Here is a 20,396-nt window from a genome sequence, read left to right on the forward strand (position 1 = left end):
TGTTATTGTTCTTCTAGCATAGCAATGTATGATGTCATTATTATCTATATAGTGCAGACTTGCAGATGATATTTAGGGGAATATTTATTATATGAGAATGAGACTAAGATTATAAGAATTATTGAGTATTCTTAGCATCTGGAACTCCTTACGGTTTCGTAAGCAGTAATGTCAAGGGTGTCTATGAATTTCATATTTTCTTTAATTCCTGTATCCAAGGGATCCTTGGGGACACATTTTCATGCACCAGATATTCATATATATATATATATATATATATATATATATATATATATATATATATATATATATATATATATGCATGCCAGAGATTACTGCCGCTGTCAGTGGCTTTTAGGATGACACGAACCTTTGTTAGAACCCTCCAGTAAAGTACTTAGGAAGTGAAAACGACTTGAAAATATCTACAATGATGGCGGAATGTGTAATTGTATTTTATTTCTCCACTAATACATGCGAGATGTGCCCATCGCCTTTCCTTTCTGAATATTATGCAAAGCCTATTACTGTGACTCAGTGTCTCTCCATTTTTTTTCTTCAAAATATTCATCTGGGAGTGGGAATTTTATCTTACAAGATTTTTTTAGGTACTGACCCTGTTGGCAGCTTCATTGTTACCAAACCCAGCAAGTTTAGTTTCAAGAGTAGTCGTTGGTCTTACCACAAACTTTAAAGTTCCTGTTATGATTCTCAAGCTACTTAAAATGAAAAATATGCAGATAATGATTTGATACCTGATGGTGTAAATTATAGGTATATTTCCAGATAACCAGTTTCTGGGTCTTGTGGACAGAAGTTCCCCTGCAAAATGTTGATGTCTGGATTAACGTATACCTCAAGTTAATGTGAAAAGTAATGAGTTGTGTCTTTTGATGTACTTTTGCAACCATGTTAATGTAATAGCTTGACTGTCCCGGTCCAGAATAGGGCAAATTCTTACCACCCCCTCCCCCAGTTCGGCATGTACTTAGAAAAGACGCATATACTAATAGGACACATTGAAAGAATGAATGACGATTGAATTCCAAATACAATTCCTTGAATGAGTATTACACAGATGTAGGAGAATAGCTTGACATTTTTTACTATCTTATATATTTTTGCTAGAATCTCCACGTTGGAAAATTGATAATTTATGTAGTACGTACATACGACGATATTGTGAGCTATGAGTATGAATTGGTATTTACCTTCGAAAATATGAACTTTAACAAATAGTTGCTACCCATGATGCTGTGAATTCAATCAAAGCTAAGTATCCAGCCGAAATGGCAAACTTTTTTTTTTTTCTTTTTAACGAAACGAACGATTCGCAGAGTCGAAAAATATCTATATCGAACAAGTGATATGAACAAACTAGTTACTGTGGAGGGTCCCTAGTCCCTGCTTTTGTAGATTCTATTGTCATGATAGTAATATAAGTTATGTTCTGTTATAAAAACTCAGCTAAGCTGATCAGATGCCGAATTTCAGTAATGGGTTTATCAAGGTCCAAGGTTTGGCCCAAGCAGATTCGTTGCAGCTAGAAGAAAATGTCGATTCTAATTAATGGGGTTAATGGGTGACATATATTATTATTATTATATATTATTAGATATTTCTAATAGTGATGCTCTATGTAATAGAATTAGGAATCGTTTGATTATTGGTTTTATTTTTAATCCTAGTGAAATATCCTCCAACTGCTTGACATGTGTATTTTGCTACATTTAGCTACTTACATAGGTACCTATATACGTATATAGTAGAATTTGTGATAGAAATCTCACTACCAGCTATTACTCATCGTAGAAAGAAACAGATGCACCAAACGGGCCATTCTACTGTTATTTCCATAATACAATTCTCCTTAATTGTGTTTTAATAATTAACATTTTTAGGTACCTACATTTTTTTATTTGTGTATGTACTTAATTGTTTATTGTTTTTAAAAGTTACCCGTTCTTTCTGTATTCCCCATTACCTTGGAAGCGTGAATATCCAGTCAATTGCCTCTGTGGTGGGTTCATCTGAATATATTAAGCATGGGATGTCGACAAATTTATGCCGATTCAGCATACTACAAAAAGAGATAGTGCGTTAAAAAAAAAAAAAAAAAAAAAAAAAGTAACCTGGGAGCCTAATTCTTGATTTGCAATGGATGTTGTATGTTAATTTCCATTGAGGAAGGTAGATGCTCTCAAATGAAAAACAGGGTGTAAATCCTTACAATTTTCAGCTTTACATCTTAACCATTCTCAGAGAACTAAAAGAGGAACCGTATCAACGATCGTACATTGTTGCAAACATATATATATATATATATATATATATATTATATATATATATATATATATATATATATATCCCCTTCGTACCCAGCCCTAAATAAAGTGTCCAGAATACTGGACACTTATGAACAATCTTCTCACCTGAAAAATTCAGTAGTTATGGCATATAAATATCCCATTTTCTTTGAGAGATCATGCCCTGCACACCATGTAAGTTTTAGACATTCGCTTCTGAAAACGGCGTCAGTAAGCCGCCGAGTGACGAGAAGTTGTGTTTCTTGGAAACATCTGAAATTATGGGTAAATTTCATGACCTATCACATCCAATTTATTACATCTGCTTTAAAATCTTAGTGAAGATCCTTCACACATTAGTCCGTATGACCAGGCCCACAATGTATTTGTAATAGGTGTTATAAGGAGTTTGAGTGTCAAGTATTCTTGACAGTGGGCTTCTATTAATTGGAAACTGTTTTATATTTAAATAAATTGTAAACTGCTTCATCATACAAGCTTAATTTTAAACTTGGAACCTAAGAGATACCTTCAGAAATTCTTTTTCTAAATATTTAGTTTGATGAAATTATCATAACATTCACGTTTAATCTGTTAATTGTAATGTGAAGAAATGTCTTCCTGAGAAGTGGGCAGAATTTTTGACAGTGGGCCTCAGTAATACTACGCTTTTTCCTCTATTAGTTAATGCTAGGAACTCATTGCAATCAACATTTTGCTCTGTTTGCTTAACTTAGAATGGTTTTCATGACTCACTTTAAACATTTCATCAATAATTACATTAACAACATCCAGAAGAGTTAAATTGCTCAGTTACAGACCTAAAAATTTTATTTATGACTACATTTTATTTTAACTAAATGCAAGTGTAACCCTCAATAGTTGTTGAGTTCCTGAAGTCTTAATGTAAAGACATTGTTTGGCATTTACCTGAGAGAGAGAGAAGGGGGGGGGGTCTGTAATATATTATTCTGACGGTGAAGGAGAGAATTAAAGGTATAATTGGACTTTAACAAGAGAGCTGTTTAAATTCTGCCCCCATTCTCTCTCTCTCTCTCTCTCTCTCTCTCTCTCTCTCTCTCTCTCTCTCTCTCTCTCTCTCAACTGTTGAGTTATTGAAGCCTTAACGTAAAGACATTATTTGGCATTTCACAAAGAGAGAACGAGAGAGTTGGGGGTGGGGGGGGGAGAATTTAAATAGCTCAGTTGTATAAGTCTAAATTTACATTTAATTCTCTCTCTCTCTCTCTCTCTCTCTCTCTCTCTCTCTCTCTCTCTCTCTCTCTGTGTGTGTGTGTGTGTGTGTGTGTGTGTGTTAAATACCAAACAATCTCTGTTAAATGCTAAACAATGTCTTTACATTAAGGCGTCAATAACGCAACAGCTTAGAGAGAGAGAGAGAGAGAGAGGAGAGAGAGAGAGAGAGAGAGAGAGAGAGAGAGAGAATGGGGGAAGAATTTAAATAGCTCCTTTGTTAAAGTCCAAATTTACCTTTAATTCTCTGATTCACCATTAGAAACATCTATTACAGATCTCTCTCTCTCATATCTCTCTGTTGCTGAGCAATTGAAATCTTAACACAAAGACATTATTTGGCACTTAACTGAGAGAGAGAGATCTGTAATAGATGATTCTGGTAGTGAATCAGAGAGTTAAGGTAAATTTGGACTTTAACAAAGGAGCCAGTTAAATTCTCCCACCGCCCCAAACTTTCTTTCTCTATGTGAAATGATAAATAATGTCTTTACGTTAAGGCTTCAATAACTCAACAGCTATTGCGGCTTACACTTACAATTAATTAAAACAAAACTTGGTCATAAATAAAATTATTAGGTTCGCTAACAGAGCATTTTAGCATTTGCACTCTTGTTATGCAGACGTATTATTTTTCATGCGAGTAATTTCAGTAAAAAAAAATTAACATTCCAAGTTTTATTTACCCATGAATTTTTTAAAGGGAAAACTATAGAGTTTGCATTCTTAGTCCAAATTAAATCGTTTATAGTTATTTATTCCGCAATCATAAATACAGTATACATTAATCTTTACATAAATATACAGCAGATAAACAGCAACATCTCAGTATATGAAAATCTTTTCCTCAAAATTTCAAGGGTTGTGATATCTCATGATATTAGTGATTTCTCGGTTTCAGTATCTTTCAGATGACTAAACTATGTTATGTATACTTCTATAATCTTGCCACAATCTGTGCATTGAAGCCCACTGTCAAGAAAATCTGGATACGATAAAAGGCTTCGTAAGCCGGGAACAGGTTACATTTGATCCTTCTCGTAAGGTATCTACAGTTATTAGACAGAAACCTTCATAGGCCGCGAATTTCAACAAAATCGGAGACGAAAAATTTTTATAGGTTAGAAGAGGATATAATATATATATATATATATATATTATATATATAATAAAAGATATATATATATATATATATAGATATATATATATATATATATATATATATATATATATATGTATATATATATATTAGATATATATGTTCTATATATATATCTATATATATTAATAAAGAATATATATATAATATATATATATCTGTATATATTATATTATATAATATATAATAAAAGAAGCCCATAAAAACACCAAAATATAAAGAGAAATACTATATTTCAGAGACTGCTGCCTCCCTCTTCAGGTAGATGAATGAGAAAAGTTACAGAAAAGGTGGTATTTATACCAAGAGGTCCATCCACAGGTAAGCCAATTTAAGTCACTCCCACTGATAATCTTCCTTTAATCTTCTTAAGCGTTGGTTGAATGAAAACCTTGTCGATGGTATCTGAGTCCCATGCTCCCTTTGAGATATTCATTACCTGCCTCGCTTTAATCAAGGCTGATTCCATCATTTGACTCTTGTACATGCACTTGCTGCTATAAATTATATGTGACAAATTCCAGTTTTTTCTATAGTTATGTTCGTTTATATGGTTGAAAATAGCAGAGTTCTGTTGTCCATACCTAACTGACTGTTTGTGCAGTATTAATTAATCTCTGGGGAAGTGATTTTCCTGTAAATCCGATGTAAGATTGGTCACAGTCCAGGCATGGGATTTCATAAACGCCTGTGTCCTTGGGGGATGTCTTTTGCTGGACGTTAATCAGGGATTTGGCTAAGGTGTTTGGGTAAGTAAATGCAAAAGGGTTAGATTTTCCGAGGGTCTGGGTCACCGTCTTAATCCTGTCCAGGTGTGGAATTTTTATTTTATTGTTGGGTGTGTATCTGGTCTTGTCTTGAGGGGGTCGGTAGAAGAATAGGTTGCTGACTGCTCCTGACTTGATAGGAATGTCATGATAGCTGAAGTAGTGAATGTATGAAGGTGAGAACGTTGGTTTTCTGTATATGGTAAATTTGTATTCTATCGTGTCTCCGATTATTAAAACATCAAGAAAAGGAATTTTGTTGTCTGTTTCCCATTCAACTTTAAATTTATTTAATGCTGGGCACTAATGCGTTTAATTTTGAGAAGAATTCATTAAAATTGCCCCATCTATTATCCCAAAATATTAGAATATCATCTACATATCTCGTTCACAGCATGTTTTTGGGTTTTATTGTATTTATTACTGTAGTTTCAAAGTATTCCATATACAGATTGGCTAAAACGGGACTTAAAGGACTACCCATACTACACCCGAATTTTTACTTATAGAATGATTCCCCAAATGAAAATACGTTATTAGATACACATAATTCAACTAACTTTATTATTTTGTCAAGCGTCAATGGGAAATGATCTGAATAAGGGGATAATTTTTCCCTGAAAAACTGAAGAACGTCCTGCACTGGTACTTTTGTGAACAGGGAATCTACGTCAAGGCTTAAAGCTTTTATGTTGTGAAGTGGTAGTATATGTGCTTCTCTGAATTTGTGACAAAAATCTTCCGAATCTTTAATGTGACTGGGAGAAAAAGTGCCTAGGAAGGGGGAAATGAAGCCAGCTAACCATTTAGAAATTTTGTAATTGAAAGCTCCGGCACATGAAACGATAGGTCTGAATGGAAGGTTGTTATAACAACATTTTTACCAGTCGTGTATATATATATATATATATATATATATATATATATATATATATATATATATATATATATATATATATATATATATATATATATGTATATATTTATTTATACATACATACATACATATACATATATATATATATAATATATATATATATATATATATATATATATATATATATATATATATATATATATAATTTATTCGAGCAACAAATTCTCTTTAAAATCTAATTCGCTCTACCTCGGAATTGATATATTTTTAAATAATTACGGTGATGTGATAATTATTCATATATATATAAATGTGTCTATTTGTGTGGGTGTGAACGTCCGCGCCCGCGTGTATGATAAATGCGTACATTGTATTCAATTACGAAGTCACTCGTCATGGAAATGTGTTGCATAGTCTTTTAAAAATTTGTTGTCTTTAATTTTCCTACATCATTTGCCTTTCAAGTGGAATAGAAAAAAGTGCTATGGTATTTAATAGTATTAGAGGTAATTTCATATTAGTGTGATAAATATGCTCTCGTTATAAGATACTTGTTAAAGCGATAGGCTCGTTTGTTTTGTTCCAGCATTACCTGAACGTTTACGGCCGCTGGAAGTGGATCCGATCCTTCAAGTCAATTGGTTTGTGTAATACGTTCTTCTGGATACTGTAGATTAAACCCATGTCTTTTAATTGAACGTTTTTTGGTCGTAGTTCAACATGCATTTAGATTAGACCTAATTTTTTGTTCAGTAGGCTGTCATTTAGCTAGGTAGGTATCATTCGCTTTTGGCGAATGATACCGTGAAAGTAAATTTAACCTTTAGGTTAGTATATGAATAATTATCACATCACCGTATAGGTAGCTAGTGTAGTGCCTATTCATGATTCTCTGTATACCTAAGTTCTACAACTACAGAAGCAGTCCCCACGGACTGCAAGAAACGTAACTGCGGATACGACATCCACTAGGGATTGGGGCGTCCAATGTAGGGTAGAATATCACAGCAGGCCAACCAGGCCACCTACATTCAACGCTTGCCACCCTCCGAAAAAGTACATTATAACGCGTCCTGACACCCGAGATGGGCATCAGTCGCGACTTGTTGTTGGTGAGAAACGGAGCTAAAGACCTCTACTCTCCTTTCGAAGTAAGTATTTTCTCCAAAGTTAGAAATTAAGGCCAAATTTTAAGATTTAAACAGAGGGTACTGAAAATGGCGCCCACGGCAGTGGAAATCTCACCAAAACGCTTTAGAAATTTTTACTTACAACTAAAAATGTTTCGAAGATTGACGCCATCTCGATGTTTACGGAGTCGCTTGTGTCAACAAACTTTCCATTTCCTGTGATAAATCCGCACACCACTTGTACCCACAGACGCTGGAGCACTTTTATCACAACAATCGAAACACGATTTCTCACCAACAACAAGCCAGGAGTAAACAGCTGTTTTGGTAGAAGATGACGAGAAGCGTGCTCTTAGCTAATTTTTAAATAAGTAGTAAAACATCAATATTTTACATATTTATGATGATTAATTTGAAAATATTCGTTATTGAAAAAGTAACTCGACTCTGACTCAAATTTAAGTAATTATTTTTCTGAATTAGAACGTTCTTTCAAGTTCTGTATTATGACGTCACGACATCTTGACTTTCGTACCTATTGTAAATAATTGCTATACTCAACTGTCATTGCATGAACAGTTTACCAGTTATTCATGCAGATTGTTATCAGCTATACATGTAATTGTTATAATCGTAATGCGCATATATCTTTATTATTTACTTTTTGGATATATGAAGATGTTTTACTGCTGGATTATCGCCGTTGTGTGACGCAATCGTTTTCGGGTCCATGGGCCTCTGTCTGTTTTCGCACCATAAGAAATTATGGGGCGAATTTGCAATGACCAGAAAGTCATTAAAAGAGGAAAGTTAGCATTGAGGGGCATATGTTTTGACTGAGAAAAATACAAATTTATTCAATAGCTAGCTTGTAAAAAATACTAGGTTATAAAAACTTGATTGACAACTAAGCAGCATATCTACTATGGGTTTCAGAGACAGTGCAAGCACGTTTTTGGGCAATACCTATTTCTGTAACGAACACTCGTAACAGAACGAGATTTTGCTATAGTGCATTACACCCAGTGCCGTAATTTATAAGGGTATCGTGAATCACTAATCGTAAAGAATAACGACACTTGTCCTTGTACCAAGAGACAAAAACTCCATTATGCAGAAATGGATACGAACACGTGTATAAAGCTCCACCTACCCTCTCCCCACCCCCCACCCCCCCCTCCTCCACCGCCATCCCTTTTCTTCTTCGTTCCTTCTTCCGGCCACTCTCTCTCTCTCTCTCTCTCTCTCTCTCTCTCTCTCTCTCTCTCTATGCTCTTCTCTCTCTCTCTCTTCCTTGAGCCATCGGTATGTGTTGACCCTCCAAACTGGGTAAAGAACTACACACAAAACGTTGAAATTGGTGAAATTAGGCTATGTATTGGAAGTATATATACATAAATATTAAGCAATTTTATCATTATTGCATTACTATGACAACTAGAATTCATGGAAACAGTTTATAATAATGGAACGGCGTATGTGTGAAGCCTCCACTAATGTGGCAACGATGATTTTGCCATTCTTAGCATGCAAACATTAAAGCATGCAAACATTAAAGGTTACATTTATTTCTGGCATACGATTATTAAAGAAATTCAAAAATACGAATAAAGACTGAAATCAATGAAAAGTGCTAGCAAAAACAAAAAAGCAAAAAAAAAAAAAACGTCGTTCCTCTGCACTTTTCCGTATTCGTTCCTATATGGTGGTTTTCGGACAGCCCAGATGTACGAAAAAGTTTAGAACAAAACATTTGATTTTATCGACTTTAGGAAATATCTGTATTTTCGCGGGGTAATTTTGGTTCCCAAAAAAGCAAAAAAAAGGGCATAAGTATACATGAATTAAATCAAAATTTTTTTAAATAAAAGTGAAATTTAAAACTAAATAAACGAGATAAAAGAAACAGTTTTTAGGGAATAAAAATTTGCAAGTTTCGCTTCGATCTTTCGATCGTCGTATCGCCCTGTTCGTAATTGTGTTTATGCGCGCGCGCTTAGAAACCAGGAACAGCAACGGGTTTAAAGTGCAATGTGGAGTGAACTGAGACCAAAATGTGTATAATAACAATCAAATAAGCACTGTGGAGTTTCAGTTGTGATGGCAGTAAGGATAAAAACTGCTGATTACAAGGTTAGAATGAATTCAGTTCAAACCATAACCCCGGGAATAACAAGTTTCATACTTTCACTAATATAGGCAACAAAATGTTGTTTTATTGTGCTGATTACAACTGCAATCTTGAGTAAGATCAAAAAACGTTACATACATACGCTAACATTGTTCAAATGAGTGCTGGGAAGGCTGGGAAAGATGGTGGCCGTCACTGATGAGAACCGTCCATGCAAAACGTAGCCGCCATATTGGATTTCAAAACTGCCTTGAAAACATATTTTACGAAGAGCTCACATGCTTATTTTAGTTCGTATGGGGCTTTCATATATCACAATATGTTGACGAAACTTCAGTCTTTTAAATGGTATGCTTAGAGTTGCAATTGTATTCATGTTTCACCAATTAAATATCGAGTGAATAAGACCCGTCCACCGTGATGAGGGTTGGCCTGTTGTGATATTCTACCCTACTACCTACTATTTCGCCGTGTTTAGTACTGGCTCCTGGGGGATTAATTACAGTCGTCCGAAAGAATAAATAGTTACTTAAAAATTCTTTGTTCAGTAGGTAAAAACTGCATTGAAAAACCACAACTGCCTAGTCTAGGCCGACGCGGATAAGTGTACCTAAATGGTAAAGTTACGTTAACAAGTCTAAGGTATTGTGGCCTTAGAGGCGTTACCTACTACCTAGTACCTAGTCATTGTTGGGCTGTTACTAATACAACTCAGTATTAGTCCACCGTTATGTAAAGATGTAGATAGGCTTTAAGTGTTAGCCTAATACCTAGTAGGGTAAACCGTGTGGACTGGCCAACTCACTGACTACCACGGCTAGGCCACCCTCCGGAAAAGTACTTTTAACACGTCCTGACACCCGAGATGGTCATCAGTCACGAGTTGTTGGTGGCGAGAGAAGGAGCTCAAGACCTCTTACTCTCCTATTGATGTGTAAGTTTTCTCCAAAGTTAGAAATTAAGGCCATGTTTTAAGATTTAAACAGAGGATAATGAAAAGGGTGGCCAAGTCAGTGCCAACAATTCCAAAACGCTTTTGAAATTTTTACTTACTATTAAAAAAGTTTAGAAGATTGATGCCATCTTGATGTTTGCGGAGTTGCTTGTGTCAACAAACTTCCCATTTCCTGTGCTAAATCCGCACACCACTTGGTACCCATAGACGCTGGGGCACTTTCATCACAACAATCATAACCCCGACCTCTTACCTGTCAGACAGGGCTCAACCAATGAGCTTGTGGAAGAGCTTGTTGGGCCGAATGGCCTCCCTCTTGCTGCTAGTTCTAGGGTCTCGTCTCCGGATGCATTCTCTGCAGGTGTTTCTCAGGAATCGTCTGGACCTTCGGGAAGAGAACGCCAGTTGTGGTCTAGGCGACGATTCTTGCCTGAAGAATATTAGGTGGTGGTCAGAACATCATCTGACCATCTGTGTAAGATTTGACTCCCCTCTTCCAGATGTTCATTTGTACTCAGATGCCTCAGATCGGGGTTAGAGTGCAATCCTGGAGGAATCTCAGGCCAGCCCGAGGCCTTTGATGGATCTGGATTGAGAGGAATACCATAAATTTCAAGACGTTGATAGCAGTAGAAGAGGCTCCTAAGTTGCTTTTCGGAGCAATTAAGCAACTAGGTAGTAGCTCTTTTGCGACAACGTTACGGCTGTGTCGTATCTAAAGAAAGAGGGAGGGACAAGATTGCAGGTCTTAAACAACGAAGCACAGAGAAGTTCTTCATTGCTAACAGAGGACCACAGGGTTTCTCTTATCTTTCAATTTGTTTCAGGGAAGCTCAATGTTCTAGCAGACACATTGAGTTGTTCTCAGGTAGTTCTCAGGGACGAATGGACTCTGGTTCAGGAAGAAGTGCAACATCTGTCGAGGAGGTGGCCAGCGACAGTGGATCTCTTCTCCACAAGAATAAATTTCCATCTTCCTGTCTACTTCTCCCTAGTAGCAGATCATGTCATGTGGGACAGATGCAATGTTGCACTCCTGGGACAGCCTTCAAGAGTATGCATTCCCTCCTTTCGGGTTGATTCAACAGGTTACTGACCAACTCACGAACAGTATCAAAACAGATGACTTTGATAGCCCCCTTTGGGTTTTGGCCCCAAAAGACCTTGGTTTCCAGACCTTTCTGGACATGTTGACGGAAAGTTTATTACTCCTCCAAGGGAGGAAAGATTTTCTCAGACAGCCTCATTTCCATTACTTCCATCGGAACCTCCGCGTGCTGAAGCTAGCTGCCTGGAAACTATCCAGCGAGCAGCTCGACATTCAGGACTCTTAAAGGCAGTGCCTCACCAACTGTCTTTCTGTCTGAGAAGATCAGCTAGTAAATTATACCAGACTAGGTGGACTATGTTCTGTAGTTGGTGCCGGAAAGAGGGGCATAGCATTTCATATCCATTGGTTGCAAAAGTGGCAGATTTCTTCTTGTTTTTTAAGGAAGAACAAAAAGAACTTGTTGTATTCTACGATTGCAGGGAATAGGTCAATGCTCAGTAGCATGTTCAGGTTTCACCTGCCTTAGCTCTCAACCAGTAGAATTTTGCACGATCTATTAAATCTTTTAGAATAGAATGTCTAGTTGTTCCGCTTCGGGCCCCTTCATGGGATTTAGCGACTGCTTTGAGACTGTTGAGCTCTTCATCTTTCGAACCTTTAGAGTCGTTATTCTTAAGAGAGGCAACCAAAAAGGTGTTATTTTCAGTCACTCTAGCTACAGCAAGAAGAATTGGTGAGATTCAGGCAGTGGCGAGGATGGCATCTTTTTTGGGACAGGATATTTTTCATTGTTACTTGCCAGAATTTGTTGCAAAGTCTGAGTCTGAAGTGAATCTTCTTCCTAGATTGTTTAAAGTTTCATCTTTGGATGATTTTGTAGGAGGTGACAGATATGAAATGCTGTTGTGTCTGGGTCAGCTCTAAAAGTTTTTTGTCATAGACTGAGTAACTTCTACCTCGTCCGAGAACCTTATTTGTTTCCCCTACACGTCTATCTCATTCCATTCCAAAAGTACAATTAGTTTCTTCTTGTGAGAGGTTATCAAGTCAAAGCATCAGATGGTTCTTCATCGGTTTCGGGCCTTTGAGTTCACGTCCAAGGGTGCATAGTATTAGAGGGATGACTACTTCTTTGGCTTTCTTGAGGAATTTTTGGTGTCGGTAGTCTTGGAGGTAGCTACTTGGAAGTAGGTGTTGGTTGAGTTACCTGTGTATGCTCCGTTGACAGGTCAGGCTGAATTAGATTGATCCCACCTCCATTAAATTTTGTTAATCAGGCTAATTCAGGTGTTTAAAACTAATATTGTAATACTTACCTGAACACCTGAATGAATCCCACCCTCTTCCCCACTTCAGTTATGATAGTGAGAGACTCAATTGGGGATGTCGGCCGGTATTTGCAGCAGCATTGCCAACAGTACCTCAAGTAACTCATTTAACAAAATTTTATCTGCAGCATGGTAGCGCTGACAGTTAATTACCCACTTTGTGGGTAAAACGGTGCTAGGAAAATTCGGTCCTGAAATCTCATTCTCAGAAAATTCTGTCTCGTAAAATTTCTAAAATCTAAATAACCAAGCCCAATATAACCTTTCTGATAAAAAGGCATATAAATACATGGAAAATATGATGTTAGAAGAAATGAAAATCTTTTTTTTACACATGCAACTTACCCGGCAGATATATACTTAGCTTATGTCTCTGACGTCCGACAGAATTCAAAACTCGCGGCACACGCTACAGGTAGGTCAGGTGATCACCCGCCCTACCGCCGCTCCGGGTGGCGGTAATAGGAATCATTCCCGTTTTCTGACAGAATTTTTCTGTCGCCGGTGCTGACAACAACTTTGTTGGTAGCTCCTGCTTAGAATTTCTTGCTTGCTTCGCCGAGGATTATTTGGGAAGTATTTGATCTTTGGTTGTTGGCATACGCTTTGTGTTGGATTTAGTTAGTAATTATGTCCGATTTAACACCTGGAACTCTGTTTAGAGTATGTGTAAATGAGGGATGCAAGGTGAGGTTGCCTAAGGCTACTTTGGACCCTCACACTGTTTGTGTAAAATGTAGGGGGAGGGATTGTTCGGTTAAGGATACGTGTGATGTATGTGAGAACTTAACTGAATTACAATGGAAAGAACTAACTTCGTATGTTAGAAAGTTAGAAAAGGATAGGATTAGGAAAGCTTCAGCTAGAAGTTCAAGTAGATCCTGTTCTGCGGAACAGGATAGTATTTCTAACCTGCTCAGTAGCTTCGCCATCTTCCTTTTTGGTTTCAGCTCCTTCCCCCCGCCAGCGAACCCGCAGATGTGTCTGCCCAGAGAGCCGCTGTGGAAGCTTCAATCCGCAATTTGCAACAGCAATTGCGAGATATAAACCAAGGTAAGGGGTGAAGTGTCTAGTGATAAGTGCAGTGTCCCCGTGCAGTGGAGTGGGCGTCTGACCGACTCCGCATCGCTCCTAGGCCTATACCTCTTTCAGACTCCCATGCCCAGGGGAGGAGGAATGTCGAAAGCCACAAGGGGGATGTAGAGTATCCCCAACGGTCAGGCGTCCCTTCAGCAGGTCCTGTAGACTCGTCCCAGGCTGCTATAGAGAGCTATAGGAAAAGCCTCTTAAGGAAGTGTTTTCCGACTCTGATTCGTCCTCTCCTAAACGAGGCATGGAGCTCTTCTTCCAAATCGCGCCCTCTCAAGAGGGCCTGGAAACCTCCAGGAGAAGGCGCTCTTGACTCCAGCCCGGAGCCTTTTACCGGAGTATCGCCTGCGCCTAAGAAGGCTATGAAGGATCCGGAATCCTCTCCAGAAGGGATTCGGTCATCTACTAAGAGATTCCTGTTGGACCTCCAAGAGAATCTCTTCTTTAGTAGGCTCGCTTTCGACTAGTAGGCGCAAGGAGCGCCTTCCTCGCAGGAAGGACGCCTCTCTTCCCAGTCAAGAGGTCGGTTAGGAAGGAGGAGTATAATAGGCGATCTTCTCCAGTAAGAACCTATTCGCCTCCTAGAGTAGACGACTCCTTTGAAACTTCGTCGAGACAGGGAAGATGGTATTCTCCTCGTAGAAGCTCTGAAGCTAGGAGTCATAGCGCAAAGCGACAAGAAGTAGGCGCTAGATCCTCTCCTTGTAGGAGTAAGGAAAAAGTCTCCTTGCGAGAAGACGATCGGTTCGTATCTGTCGAACGATCTCCGAGGAGTAGGATCTCCTCTGCAAGTGGTAGGAAAGAACGAGAAGCGCTCTGCTCAGAGAGATAGAAGCGAGAAAGGCTCTCCTTCTAAGGATGATTTTTTCTAGAAGGCGCCAACGTTCGATAGGACGCCTGGATGATCGAGTCTCGTTAAGTTACTCGAGACCTTATGAGAGGCTTTCTTCAAGGGAGTCAAGCGCCTCTCCTAGAGGTTTTCCAAGATTCTACGAAGAACCTAAACAGGGTTCGCGCCCTACTCCTGGAAGAGTATCTAGAGCGGACGCTTACCGTTCTCCTAGCAGGCGTCGAGAGCCTGAAAGGAGCCTAATAGAGGATCTGCGCCCGTTCTTACTCCTGTAAGACGAATTCCAAGAGTAGGCGCAAGCGCTTGCGCCCAAAGGCCAAAGGCAGCAAGAGCCTAAACCGAGCCTTTCCAGGGATTTGCGCCCTAATCCTGGTAGATCAGGAGTAGGCTCTGACGCCTCTCCTCGTAAGATTCAGGAGCCTGAAAGGAGCCTTTTGGTCAGGCTGCGCGCGCCCTAACTCCTAATAGTCACAGAAGAGTAGGCGCAAGTGCCTCTCCTCATAGGCGCCAAGAGCCTGAAAGGATCCTGACTTGGAATTCAGCGCCCTACTCAATAGTAGGCGCTCAAGAATAGAAACGAGTGTTTCTCCGGATAGGCGCCAAGAGCCTAATAACTCAGGCTCTAGATCCTCCCCTAGTTAGGTATTCAAGAACCTATGGAGAGAAGAAAAGCGGAGTTTTGTTCTTTACCGAGGAAACATATCTCGGGTATTGAACTGGCGGCTCCTTCTGACGAGCTCTTGAAGGATAAGAGTCGCATACCTGCCAGGACTTCTTCACCGAAGAAGTCTCCCTCTCCGAATGTAACCTTGGAGGAAGTCTCGGAGGAGGAAGAGACGAAAGAAGTAGGAGTCTCTGATTATAAGAGACTTTCTGCATTACTTCTTCAGGAGTTTGGGGACTCGCTGTGTCAGCTGATCCTCCTTCTCCGGGATCTCTGCTATCAAGTACTAAGTTGGCAAAATCCCCCTCTCAAGATGCGGCCAACTCTATCTATGAGGAAGGCCATCAAGAATCTGGAGAACTGGCTCCTGGTTAAGAAGGAGGCAGGTAAGACGGTGTTTTTGTGTCCTCCGTCTAGATTGACAGGTAAACCGGGTGTCTGGTACGACACGAAGGAACCCATGGGGTTAGGCCTTCCGGCTTCCGCAAACGCGGATTTTTCTGCTCTAGTAGAATCATCTAGAAGACGCTCTCTACTGTCGGCTAAAGCGTCTTGGGGAATGTGCGAGATGGACCATTTACTCAAGGGTCTATTTCGCCACACTTGAAGTCTTCAACTTCATGGATTGGGCCTTAGGAGCTCTAGCAAAAGAGCGCAAGATCCGGAGTTCGTGACTATGGAGGTGTTATCAAGTGTCCTTTCATGCTTGGACAAGGCAGTCATGGATGGATCCACAGAAGTAGCATCTCTCTTTGGAGCAGGAGTGCTCAAAAAGAGATCAGTTTATAGCTCGTTTCTCTCCAAGTCTGTTTCGCCCTTACAGAGATCCTCTTTGCTTTTTTCTCCAATCTCGGAATACCTTTTTCCTCAGGAGACAGTGAGGGACATTTCCAGATCACTGTCGGAGAAAGCTACGCAGGATCTTCTTGCTCAGTCCGCCAAGAGGCTTAAACCGGCTGTGCCGATGGCTAAGAGAGAGGGAACAGCGAATAAGGTGTCTTTCCAACAGCCCTTTCGAGGAAGAACAACCTCAAGACCCGCAACTAAGAGTAGAAGGCCTTTCAAGAGAGGACGATCTTCTCGAAGGCCATTCTCGAAGCCGCAGTGAGACGGAGTCCTCCAGACTCCAGTAGGAGCCAGACTTTTGAGGTTCGCGAAAGTCTGGGCTCAGAGAGGGGCGGACAACTGGTCCCTCTCGATCCTCGAGAGAGGATACCTGATCCCTTCAGGGAAAAACAAAAACCGCCTTAACATCCACTCCAAGGGGAGTTAGCGGCAAGATACAGAGATCCTTTAAAAAACCAAGCACTATTCATCTGGTTTGCAACAGATGGCTAGAAAAGAAGGCTATAGAAAAGGTATTAGACATTCATTCACCAGGATTTTACAATCGCCTCTTTCTGGTACCAAAAGCCTCGGGGGAGTGGAGACCACTGCTGACGTAAGCGCTCTGAATCACTTTGTGATCAAAACAACGTTCACGATGGAGACGACATCGTCAGTTCTTTCAGCCGCTAAGAAAAGGGGATTGGATGGTGTCATTGGATCTTCAAGATGCCTACTTTCATGTACCCATCCATCCCTCGTCCAGAAGGTATCTAAGATTTATGATACAGGGCCAAGTATTTCAGTTTCGCGCCCTTTGTTTCGGTCTTTCCACAGCTCCCCAAGTTTTCACGGGATTGATGAAAAATGTAGCACATTGGCTGCATTTAAAAGGAATAAGGATATCGCTGTATCTCGACGATTGGTTGATTCGCTCGCAATCCAGGGATCAGTGTCTGGCAGGACCCTAAGATCAACGTTGGACTTGACTCAGTCTCTGGGACTGTTAGTGAACCTCGGGAAATCCCAGATGGATCCCCAGCAAAAGCATTGTCTATCTGGGGATTCTGATGGATTCGCGGGGTTTTCAAGTGTTTCCGTCCATAGAAAGACAGGAACGGTGCATTCTAAAAGTGAAGACCTTCCTAGAGAAAGAACAATGTTCCGCGAGGGAATGGATGAGTCTTCTGGGGACCCTCTCCTCGTTGGAACAGTTCGTTTCTCTAGGGAGGCTTCACATAAGACCTCTTCAATTCTTCTTGAAGGAGAATTGGGACCAGAAGAATCAGGATTCTGTGGGAATCTTTTCCTCTGTCCAGAGAGATAAAGAAAAACCTCAGCTGGTGGTTAGAACCAGGCAGACTGAACGAGGGACTATCGCTGCAGTTACCGAACCCCTCCCTAGTGTTGTTTACAGACGCATCGGAGACGGGATGGGGGGCGACGTTGGGCCCGAGAGAAGTGTCAGGCACCTGGAGTGGGGAACAGGTGTCCTGGCACATCAACGAGAAAGAGTTAGTGGCAGTGCATCTGGCTCTCAGGCAGTGGGAAGCCCAAGTCGCAAACTCAGTGTTGCAGGTAAATTCCGACAACGCGACAGCTCTAGCCTACATAAGAAAACAGGGGGGGGACTCACTCCCTCTCACTGTACAAGAAGGCGAAAGAGCTTCTTCTATGGTCAAAGGAGCGGGAACATCACACTCTTGACGAGGTTTATACAAGGCGAGAAAAAAAACGTCAGAGCAGACTTGTTGAGCAGGAGAGATCAAGTCATTTCCACGGCAGTGGGACTCTACACTCAGAGGTCTGCAATCAAATTTGGAACCTATGGGGAAGGTCAAACATAGACCTGTTTTGCAACTCATTGGAATGCCAGGCTGGAGAACTACTGCTCTCCGATTTCAGATCCAAAGAGCAGTAGCGATAGACGGCCTCCTCCTTAAAATTGAAAAAGAATAGACGGCTACGCTTTTCTCCTTTCAAGATCATAGGAAACGTCATAAGGAAGTTTGTTCTGACGAAAGGAGCAAAATTGACCCTAATCGCCCATTTTGGCCAGCTCAAGAGTGTTCAAGAGTCTGGAATGGATAATAGATTTTCCAGGTACCTTCCTTTACGGAACGATCTTCTCAGGACAGGCCCCACTTCGAACAGATACCACAAAAACCTCCCCGCGGCTCGGTCTGACTGCCTTCAGACTGTCGAAGGACTCGTCAGAGCGAAGGGGTTTTCACGCGCTGCTGCAAAGGCAATTGCAAGGGCCAGGAGACCGTCAACTATACTGTGTACCAGTCGAAGTGGGAAGTGTTCCGAAGGTGGGCAGAATCAGAATGTATCCTCTTCCAGTACTCGTGACGGAAATAGCAGATTTCCTATTATATTTGAGACTAAAATGCAAACCTGCAGTCTCGACTATAAAAGGTTATAAAAGTATGCTTTCCTTGGTGTTTAGACATACAGGGCTAAACATCACGGATGACAAAGATTTACACGATTTGATTAAATCATTTGAGACTTCGAAGTCCAAGACAGCCAGACCACCCAGCTGGAACCTGGATGTGGTACTAAGGTTTCTCATGTCAGAGAAATTTGAACCTCCCAATAACTCATCGTTCAGAGACTTGACTAGAAAATCGATTTTTATACATTCAACTTCCCTGCCAGATATATACTTAGCTATAGACTCCGTCGTCTCCGACAGAATTTCAAATTTCGCGGCACACGCTACAGGTAGGTCAGGTGATCTACGCCTTGCCCTGGGTGGCAGGACTAGGAACCATCCCCGTTTTCTAATCAGAATTCTTCTGTCGCCCGGACCATCAACATTGTTGTGGTTCCTCTCGATTGGTTTTTCTTTTTTCACCGGCAATTGATCTTCTTGACCGACTTTTGGTGACGTATCTGGATTGTTGGATTGGCATACGCTTTTGTGGACTGTTTTGTGGACTTGATTTTGGATTTTTCTTTAAATATGTCTGACTCTGGTATGGTTGTGAGACGTTGTGTGAATGTAGGCTGTAAGGTGAGGTTGCCGAAAGCTTCGGTAGACCCTCACACGGTATGCAAGAGGTGCAGGGAGTATGAATGTTCTTTTACTAATACTTGTAAGGAATGTGAGAACTTGAGTGAGAACGAATGGAAGAATCTAACTAATTATTTAAAAAAGTTAGAAAGAGAAAGAGTGAGGAAGGCTTCTCATAGAAGTTTAAGTAGTTCTAGATCTGAACTAATTCCAAGCTTGGGATCTTCCCCAAGGGTAAGTATTGCTACTTCTCCTTCCATTGCAGCCCCTTCTCCTATTGCAGAACCTGTAGATCCAGCGAAAGAACTTGCAGATCTAAAAGCAGCCTTCAAGTTGATGGAAAACAAAATGGCTGCCATACAAGGTAAGGCTAGTGAATTGTCAGTGGACAGTGATATGAGTGTCCCCAGTGTAGTGGAGGGGGCATCTGGTCGGCTTAGCAACGCTCCTAGGTCTAGACCTCTTCCAAGCTCACATGCCCAGAGGAAGGAAGAATGTCGAAAGCCGAAAGGAGGTTGGTTGGGAGAATCCCACCGATCAGGTGTCCCTTCGGCGGTTTTCTGTGACACCCCAGACTGCCAAGGACCGCTATTGTAAAAGCGTCCTACGTGAGTGTTTTCCGTCGTCGGGATCTTCATCACCGAGACGTGATTGGTTAGAGATTCCGATCGATCTCGGCCTCTCAAGAGAGTTGGGAGGGCGGAAGGGCCCGACTATTGACTCGAGCCTTGAAAACTTCCCTGAGGGAGTCTCCATCGGGAGTGAAGAAGGCAAGAAGAGCCATTCTTTCAACCAGAGTGAGAAGGAGGCAGGAGGTGGAGCATGGACTCCTCCCCTCCTCCTTCCCCTCCTCCCGAAGAGGATAAAGAGGAGGCTACTAAGAGTTCATGATGGCGATGCAGGAACAGATTTCGTCGTTTGTAGGAGTCCTGTCAAAGGAGCCTCCTAGAAGGAAAGACACTTCCCTTCCTATTAAGAGATCCTCCAG

At 40.6% G+C, this 20,396-nt stretch overlaps 1 protein-coding gene across 3 annotated transcripts in view; it reads left to right on the forward strand.

Annotated features, from left to right (window-relative positions):
* The first annotated feature begins 4,973 nt into the window (after positions 1–4,973).
* The window catches only part of LOC135221700 (uncharacterized), an 82,101-nt gene continuing 66,678 nt past the window's right edge, over positions 4,974–20,396 (forward strand). Inside the window, exon 1 of one of the 3 annotated variants that reach the window (XM_064259439.1) lies at positions 4,974–5,040. In XM_064259439.1, the coding sequence (XP_064115509.1) occupies positions 4,989–5,040 (52 nt within the window). In that variant the 5' untranslated portion in view covers positions 4,974–4,988. Of the gene's footprint in view, positions 5,041–6,951; positions 7,005–20,396 lie in introns of those variants that run through there. The other 2 variants (XM_064259440.1, XM_064259441.1) reach the window with 2 other exon arrangements.

This window comes from Macrobrachium nipponense, chromosome 3 (assembly GCF_015104395.2).
Source record: "Macrobrachium nipponense isolate FS-2020 chromosome 3, ASM1510439v2, whole genome shotgun sequence".
In the NCBI taxonomy this organism is placed as follows: Eukaryota; Metazoa; Arthropoda; class Malacostraca; order Decapoda; family Palaemonidae; genus Macrobrachium; species Macrobrachium nipponense.